At 39.4% G+C, this 9,794-nt stretch overlaps 1 protein-coding gene across 1 annotated transcript; it reads right to left on the bottom strand.

Moving 5' to 3' along the window:
• Positions 1–292: 292 nt before the first annotated feature.
• On the bottom strand, positions 293–8,215 carry CMTM8 (CKLF-like MARVEL transmembrane domain containing 8; the record flags this gene model as incomplete). Its single annotated transcript, XM_010084780.1, has 3 exons — positions 293–821; positions 3,577–3,693; positions 8,036–8,215. Coding segments are annotated over 3 exons (381 nt in total), but the record flags the coding sequence as incomplete, so codon positions are not given.
• Between the last annotated feature and the right edge of the window lie 1,579 nt (positions 8,216–9,794).

Below are 9,794 nucleotides of genomic sequence, written 5' to 3'. Positions count from 1 at the left end.
GTGATATTCTCAGTAGGTTAGACACTGAGCACTAAGGGATTGTGTGTAGACTTACGCCTTGGGAGCCTGGTGGATACCTGTTAAGATAATGTTTCAGGCGCAACATTCCTTCAAGGAGCTTCAGACCTACAGTAACAAGTTCCAAAAGCAATCTCATGACTGTGAGAAGCTGTTAGAATGTGCAAACTGACAGGATCATCAGAATTCTTAGTAGTATATATTTTACTCTGAAAAAGAAATTTAGAAAGCAACCTTCTACTCCCAGTTTACAAAACACACACAATTGAGTCCATTATTTATTTAAAGTTTTGTGTGGTTTTTTTCTGCACAATGTCACTTTTTATACATAATAATGAGACAGTAACAATATTAGTTTCATTTTGTAGCATTCAGTATCAAAAGTATACCTGTAACATTTAAAAAGTTACATTTACAAAATTGGCACATTGAGTAAGATTTATTAAAGGCTTAGTAATAACATCTATACAATTTCTAGAAAAATACCATGTTGATTTTAAAAGAAGCAGTATGAAATTTTATTATACAGTACAAAGTCGCTGTTAGATGTCTCTAAATAAGGTATTGTATTATAAATAATTGTTTAATCTCCGTTTAAAATACATTGTGTCAATTTTAACAGAAATGTTCAAAAAGACCTCATCCCTCTTCCAAGCTTTCATCAAAAGAATATAATCCTCAAGATACTTCATACTACAGAATTCATTTTAACAAAATATTTACTGCAAAGTTCGTGATCGCCAAGATATAAAGCTAAAATACGTATTTCCAGCATAGCAGGAGGTAACCACAAAGGCAAAGAACTGTAGAGAGAGAGGAAAAAATATATTAGGAAAAAATATATATTTGAGAGCACTGTCATTTCTATGGAAAAAAAAAAGTTACAGGATTTGTCAAAAGGAGAAATAGTGGGCTGACTAAAATGGCACTCTTTCACCTCCTTAAGCCTGGGTGGCTATCAGAGTCAACACTGTGTAAGTAAGCTTATATTATGTGTAGAAATATAGACCTAGAAGCAGACAAAATACAGCATATTTCAGCTCCTATCTCCACATCATGCTGCCTCAGTATCGATCTTATAGACTGGACTCCCACCAGTCCTATACTTGCTGCTTTTAACATCAGTCGCTGGTAAAGACCCAGGGATAGTCCACGGGACTGTGAGCTCATGCTAACGTTCCTGCGCTGCTGCTATGTGCTAGGAATTGCCCACAGCCCACCTGTACCTCCGTGTGGCACACTGTGCACCAAAATAGATTTGTTCGCAGAGAAAACTTGGATTCAAATGCAGGCCCAGACGTGTTCTCAAGCAGCAGTACTGATGAGGTTACCAATTCCAGAGGTCTTCTACCAATGAATAAAGGTATTCACCCGTGCAAATAACAGTGACAGCAACCACATTGAGATATTACTCCTTTGTCAGAAGTCGATTACAGAATAAGCTTTCTGTACCAGGCTAGATTTATTTTACGTTTAAAGATTAAAACTACACAGTATCGGTGTTGCTTCTGCAGTGCTTGCAGCATACTCACACAGAAACCAAAGAACAGCTGTGAACTATTGCAGTTGTACTGATGAAGTCCATTTCAAAGCCAGTGGTTAAGTTCCTGTTAATCACTGTGTGTTGTTCAAAACAATGTTCAAAATGACCAGAATGTTTTGTGCTAGTAACTGAACCAAATAAAGCTGATACTGCAAATAGTATTAACAGGTACTTTTCTCAGAGGTGAGCAATGGTAGGGCAAGAGGGAACAAATGCAAGTTAAAAGAATGGAAATCTCATTTAAATATTAGGAAAACAAAATTCAGTGGAGAGTAATCAAATGAGACAACAGGGGCCCAGAGGTGTTGTGGAGTAGCCATCCTCGGAAATACTCAAGTGGACAAGGCCCTGGAGCCTGATACAAGTGAGCCCTGCTTTAAGAGGGAAGAGAGCTGGACCAGATGACCTCCAGAGGTCCCTCCCAGCCTAAAAATACTTTATGATTCTACCAATGTTTCTTGCTTGTATACCACCATTGGTATATATTGGTACTTCAGCTCTCAGAGCAGGGCACTACTAAGCGTGCATACAGGCAGTAAATCAAAGCCCTCCAACAGACAGCTCTCAGTCTTGTCCAATATAGATTTCATCTGTGGCACCAAAAGCCATAGATGATGATGTAAAATAATATTACAAGAGAAAATTGTAGCATTCCTCTTTTCCAATAATTTTGTTTCTTATGAAATAAAAGCTCCATCTAAAATCTTTCTAACAGAGAATGACTGTTGGGGATAGATGGGTGCTGAATTCTCAGAAACATCTATCCATGAAACCATTAATGGGTTCAGAAAGCAGGAATCTACATTTAATAGTCTATTTAGACAGTGCATTAGATAAACATTATTAGGAGGTATTAGAAGAGATTCCAAACATCCCATGAGACACTAAGCATTCATGCATTTTGCATAAAACCTGAATCAGCATGGAAGCTTACCTAGCAGCAAGCAAGTTCCTGTCAACAGCAGTGGCTTAGTAAGAGATCAATAGTTACAAACTGCCAAGGGGAGAACCTGAATGCCACTGAAATGGCAGGGACATAGTTATCCAAATCTCAAGACAAAAACAGAGCAGGTGTTCAAGTCTCCATGTTCACAGCCATATACAATAAGCTTCAGTCAGAAGACAGGATTTGTGACTAGTCCAGAGGGACAACTGCAGAACCACAAACAGCAAAGTGGCTGTAATTCGGAATTGCTGTATACAATTTAATCAGAGTACTGTTGCCACAACATGCAAAAAGTTCTTTTACAATCCCTTAATTTAGCTAGAGAATGCATACTCAGAAAGTGAGAAGGCTCTTTAAAAAAAAAAAAAAAAAAAAGGTTGTTTTTCACCTACTTTGACTGATTGCTTTGAATTTCCAAATATAAGTAGTAAGACAGTAATGTCAGACGAATTAATGATTTGCATTCACTTTAAAACATTGGTACATTGGTAAGTTACATGATTTTTCAGGCATTGCCTACCCTACTCAGAAGAAAGACTATCAGAAGTTGAGGCTGTAACAGGAAGATCACTGTAGAAACTTCAATACCACTTTCAGGACCTTTCCCAAAGGTGCTGTGTATATGGCTCGGCCCACAAAAAGCGCAATGCATCTTATCCACACACGTGCAAAGTTCACTGAGTTAGTTTAAACTGCTTTTGAAGTTGTCCAAGTGCATTGAGGTGACTTGGCACTCACCTGATCTGTTTTGCCTACTCTGATGTGCAGGCTATAACCTCTGCCAGAGAGCCAGTAATAAATGGGAGCAGGGGAGGGGAAAAGCAGTATGATCTTTAAAACATTACAGCCTTTTCTAATGTGACTGTCATCTCCTGGTGGAATTTCTAGTCACCTCCAAAAACTATGAGATAAATTACACCTATCTATAGTTTTGTGTGTGAGCTTCGGTATCAGTCTGAAGCTTTTCAAAAATCCATAACACATGCATTTCAACCCACACTTCCAGTTAGCCTTCTTTTGATATAACCTCATTAGTCATAGAACTGATTTAAACAAAAAATGAACTCACAGAAGAAGCTGCCCAGCTGTTGTAATTGTGACTGTCCAGTTCTTTGGTAACTGAAGATGCATCTACAATGGCAGCAATGAGGTACAAAACAAAGGCACTTCCATTAAAACACAGACCCTGTTGAAAAACCAAACAACGTAAGTAAGCGGTATGCACATGCATTTGTTACCATTTTCTATTCCAACACTACAAAACTCTCCTCTGAAACATAATGTACACAAGAAATGTGATTCTTAACTATTTTTCCCTTCTTCCAAGTTTCTATCTGTAAGATGAAAATTTAACTGCTTATTTTGAAAATCCATGAACATTAAAAGCCCATTTTGGACAAACTGTTCTCTCCATCACACTAAATCCAGAAAAGTCTTAAAGCTGGTATGCTGTGATTTTCCAAAACTGAAAATAAGGACAGTTTGGTTTCACAATCCGAGTGTTAGGCAGCAAAAATATGACACTATGCAGAAAAAAAAATGAAACAAAACAAAACTACAATTTAATTACATTTCTAATCCACACAAAGATACATTGTAGGAATCAATAACTCATGGCATATGAAGAATATTTATAAAGCTTCCAAAACTTGCTATCTCTGCTTCCGAAGGAGAGAAAGAGGGTCTAATTTTTTCAGTCATACTCTTCTACCTTTGGGTACCTTTCCCTTCTGCCTGTTTTTTGAGAGGAGAAAGAAACAGATAAAACCAAGAAGGAGAACCTTGCAGAATGGACTACATGGGTCAGCAAGACCCATCCATGGCAGATGCTACATTCTCTCTTCCAAGGAGCAGAGTTAATGTCTCAGGGTACCTACGTTTATTACTAAAAAAGAAGCAAAGCAGGTAACATGATCTCACATAATACTACAGAGAAAAAACAAGAACAGTTTGTTTGGGGTTTGCATGTGAGAGAGAACAGAAAAGGGAGGGAGAACAGAAGTCTAAGAAGATGAAAGATAAAAGGGTATGAGGGGTTTTTTTTAAAGTACGTAATTTTAATATTTTGCCCTTTACTTACTCACTACTTGGTCATGGCTATAGGAAGTTCATTCTTATTAAAAAAAAAAATAAAAGAATCCCCCAAAACTCTACCCTGCCACTTGTCTAAGGCATACAAATTTGTCCATAAAATATACTTTCAGTTCACTGGTGCCACGTTTAAGTGGAATACCTGTGACGTGCTTTGCACCTAGTTACAACTGCAGGAATTAGTAACTCAGTTTAGACCATGTCCTAATGTTGTACATGATTGCTCCCTTCAGCTACCCGCCCCACGTTTGCACTCCAGAATATCACACAAATATTGTAAATCTTAACTCTGCTGCCCCAGTTGTTGCCATACTGGTGCAGCTCTAACTTACTAATTTCCATGGTATGACCCAGTGGATGCTAGGGATATATGCTAATTATTCACTATGGAATTCACTAGTCACCAACTCTGGCAGAATCTAAACAAAGAGCTGCAGCCCAAGAAGAGAAGTTCAGTAGGCAGTGACAACAGCTGTATCCACATGAGCAATTCCCTCAGCGCACCAAAGTGTGGATCAACAGCTTGAAGTGGTTGGTATGGAAGCTCCTCACTTCCACACCTCCAGGACATTTGGTTCTGGTAAAGTTTACTTCAGGCTCAGTGGAGTCTGGCCCACTGCCACACACTCCTGTGACACGCAGGGTTCAAAACTTTCTGAAGGGAAGCCATTCCCCAAACATGTGCTTTCTCAACTGCAAGCCCCTCCAGAGAGCAGCATTCTGTGCTGTCGTCTGTCAACATGTCAGTCTTAAGGTCACCACTGCCTATAGGAGACTTCCCATGGAAAAAGCCTTTTTACAGTTTTCAGAGCAGGCTGAAGGGCATGAACATCCTCCCGAGGTTCCTAAGTCCTTGCAACTTCAGGGCATTTGGAAAAGAGCCACTTACCCACCTTTCCACAGTGAACCACAGGCAGTGCTTCAGCATACAGATGGAGTCCAAGGCCTGGCACTTGAGGTTTGATTCATACACTTACGGAGTGAAGTTTACCTCACTGTATCCGCTCATCCAATAAAAGGTATTATCTCTATCCACAGATCTCACCTCTCTTGTTTAATCTGGGCATTCAGTAATAAAATATCAAACTGTCAGTTTTCGGATAAGATGCCAACAATTGGCAAGTTCAGATGAACTTCTGTAAAGCACCAATTTTCAAACTCCTGTTTTGATTGCCTGGAGTATTTGTTGTTATTTTTAGATTTCCTGTTCCAAAAAGACTCAATTACCCTGGAAAGCTACAAATCCCTGCAATATCTTGTCATGTAGAAAAGAAAAAAGCACATAATTTTTGAGAAGTGCTGGTCTGGGAAATAACAGTGTTGGGGAAAATGGAACGCAATGCAAGCTGATTGGGCCTTTACTGCCAATATATTACTCAAACCAAATGGTTCTCGCTAAATTACCATCTGCTTCTTAAATTCAAACTTACCAGATTTTAAAAGCTTCATTGATTGTTTTAGCAAAAACTTGCTCTATTAAGGAGAGTCAGTTTTGAAGCACGTCCTTTGTGTTAATTTGCAGTAAAAGTAACTGCATCTTAAGCAATTTGGTCAATGTGCTTAACCTGCAAAAAGTGGATTTATGACAGAGAAGTCCAGATGTAACTTTGGATACTGCATACAATAGGCACAGTTTGAGCTAACTGCCGCCTAAGGAGGCAGAGCAATAACTAGCAGAGACTGAAATTCAGGATACTTCAGAGAACAGGGGGAAGGTGGGTGTAAACTCACTCACTCAAAAAGGTGTGTGTCACTCAGAAAGGATTGTGTCATGCTCTCTTGAACACAGACATTAACAACATCTTTATGAAAAGAGACCCAACATTCCTCTTGGCCAGCCAGGAGTGGCAGAGGTTGAATTTAAAGGCTGTTCCCAACAGCTCGTTTAATACCTTAGAGCAAAACAATCTTGGAATGCAAGCATCTTTTATTTATTTTGCATTTATTTTCTCTTCATATTACTCATATTACCCTTTACTATAAAAGGAGACTACCTTTTGGACCTACATTTATGTGATTTTATCTACAATATGTTTGGAACTCAGAGCAAGAAGTAGTATGAAGTAGAAACAAAGTACTCCAGCTTGTCTACCACACACATCAGGGGCAACTCACTCATGTGCAGCTGTTGTCTCATAATAGTGTTAAACTGATGAAAGAGGGGCAATGACTAAAGCTGTATCCAAATGCATTTAACGATGCTTTCCCTTTGAATGTACTTTACTTACAATGCAATGGGGAAAAAAAACCCCACACCTTTAAACGTATCCAGACACATTACTGCTGTAATTGAAATAATCCAACATTTCCATAGCAGTGTTATAGCCTTAATGGTAATTGCTGGTCATGAAACTTGAAAACAGAGAAGCTATCTGAACATAATCCTGGTTGTTCTTATTAGTAATTGCTATAGCTGGCTATTTATTACAGCAGCAAATGGGAAGATGAAAAGAAAAGAGTATTCCATTTTAGTTGCATACACAATATAGCTGGTAACAAGCTGTTTGCCACACAGAAGTCAAATATATTATTTTACCATAAAAATGACAAAATTCTAGTCAATAATCTTTAGCTAGTTAAAAAAAAACCAAACAATATCTCACTGGATCAGACAAATGCAAAGCTAAAATTTATAATAATTATTGGATGGGCCACAAATAGCCAGCTGGCTGAGATAACAATGACTTTTACAATCTATTACCCTGAACACCAGCCTGTTATGAAAATCATGTAAAAATATACTGTTGAGAGGTACAGCTAGCCAGGTTTGTTCAAACCACAAAAACTGGATCTGAATTTTAAGTGCCTGTGAAATTTTTCTGTAATTACATTAGCTGTTTATCTGATTTGCATTAAGTCTTTAGCTAAAAGCAAAGGATTACATGGCATGTATTTTACATATATATAACACTATTTTTCAGCACCATTTTCACAGTAGGCCACATATGGATTGTCAGACTGTTGCTACCTCTGAACCACCTTTGCTTTTACTTCATCAGAGGAAGACTCATGTTTTAAGAGCCAGGGTCCTATTTCCAGTTCATGGTGTGGATGCAAATAGGGATTTCTGCTCTTTAAGCCATATGGCCAGGTCTGTTAGCTCGAAGGCAGCAACAGACTCATTCTTCATGTGACGGAATCACTACAGAGAGAAAAGGAGGCCACTGTACATAAGGATCAGTCACACACAGATTATTAAAAATCAAGTCACTACATCAACTGCTGAACAAAATGGTGAAACATCATAGGAAAGGTGTTTTAAAAGTGTCTGGGTAGTATGAAGGTTAAACACTGCAGGTACGCAGCCACACATAATTAGGCAAAAAATCTGCAAAAAGCACAAGTATAGTTGGTTAACTACAACTATAGAATGCATCAATACTTTATTCTCTTCATAACCCAGCAAACCTGAAACAAAAAAGAATGGGCGTATTTACCACTGTGGTCCACGGCACCTGGGGGATCCTGGTGTAGGTCATGGTCATGTAGATGATCAGAAAGAAGACGGTGAGAACCCAGTAAAACACAGCTACAAACATCACCCAGCCAAAGGCTGGATATAGAAAGTATTCTGTTCCAGCAATCAGTGTCCACACCAGCAGCCCCAGTACCTGCAAAAGTTATAGAGAGGAAAGAAAACTATTACACAGTAGAAAACTCCCTCCTAATATCCAATCTAAATCTACCCTCTTTCAGCTTAAAGACATTACCTCTCATCCTGTCACTACACTCCCTGATCAAGAGTCCCTCCCCATCTCTCCTGTAGCCCCCTTTAAGTACTGGCAGGCTGCTATAAGGTCTCCCTGGAGCCTTCTCTTCTCCAGGCTGAACAACCCCAACTCTCTCAGCCTGTCCTCATATGGGAGCTACTCCAACCCTCTGACCATATTCATGGCTCTCCTCTGGACTCGCTCCAACAGGTCCACGTCCTTCCTGTGCTGAGGACTCCAGAGCTGGGTGCAGTACTCCACGTGGGGTTTCACAAGAGACGAGTAGAGGGGGAGAATCACCTCCCTTGACCCCTCAACCTGCTGACCACGCTTCTTTTGATGCGGCCCAGGATATGGTTGGCTTTCTAGGCTGCAAGTACACACTGCCGGCTCATGCTGAGCATCTCATCTACCAGTCTTCCATCTACTGGTTTTGCTGTGGCAGGATGTCACAGATGAGGCATCTCGGTGTTGAATTAGTTCACCTTTAGCTGTTATGGAGCCATACTTGCAGTGGTTTTACAGCTAGCTCTCCAAAGGATTGCTTATTATAGCCTTTTAGCTTACATGCACAAAGGTAAATACTGCTATTTTGCAATCAGCAAAATCACTTTAGAAACAGAAGCCTGTGAAGGACTGGGATCTTCAGGTCCCATCTGCCACAGTCACAGGTAACTGAGTAGCTGCGGTCTAGTTCAAAATGGTCCACACCTAGTTTATAGACTGGCAGGCACCACAGACACAAAACAACTTCTAGGACCTTGTTATAAAAGGTAGTAGTAAAATATCAACAGCCACCACCACTGTAATGTGCTGCTGGACCAGAGCAGGTCAGGTTGGGAATGTCATTATATTCCACAGTTCTTAAAACATCTCCCAGATGACCTGACCCTAAGCAGTAGACAAGAACTCACGCACAAAGTCCTCAAGCAAGCCAGTCTGGGGAAAAAAACCTCCATCCTGATCCTGAATCTGGCAATCTGTTCACATCTAAGACACAAAGAAATTCATGAACCCAAGATTTGAACGTACTCTTTTCCAGTTTTCTCTAGTGTTAAGTGATTGCCAATGAATTAAGAAGGATAAGGAGCAAACAAAACAGAAGTCAAGTCATATGCCACAGGAAAAAAAGTTGTGTGTTTTGCAAGTTGTCCAGCAATTAGAAAAATCTTAATTATAAAAATAAAGGGATATTTTATACCTTAATAATAAACAAACAAACTCTAAACCCCACCACACACACTTTACTGGAGTCAGATGTGGGAACTAAAATTCTTATATTTTAAACAAGGTTCATCTCCTTCTGCTATCTGGACTATGGTGAAACTGCCTAGCAGTGAGAAAACTAAGGAACACAAAATTAAAGCAAATAGCAACACACTTATTTAACAGACAACAGCTATAGCTGGACAGTCTAAAGAACCTTCTACCCTGATATTCTGTCTCCAGCAGTGGTTAACAACAGATGTCTGAAGAAATATATTAA

The sequence above is a fragment of the Pterocles gutturalis genome, unplaced genomic scaffold (genome assembly GCF_000699245.1).
Source record: "Pterocles gutturalis isolate BGI_N339 unplaced genomic scaffold, ASM69924v1 scaffold12975, whole genome shotgun sequence".
Lineage (NCBI taxonomy): Eukaryota > Metazoa > Chordata > Aves > Pterocliformes > Pteroclidae > Pterocles > Pterocles gutturalis.
This window is presented reverse-complemented; position numbering and strand designations above follow the sequence as displayed.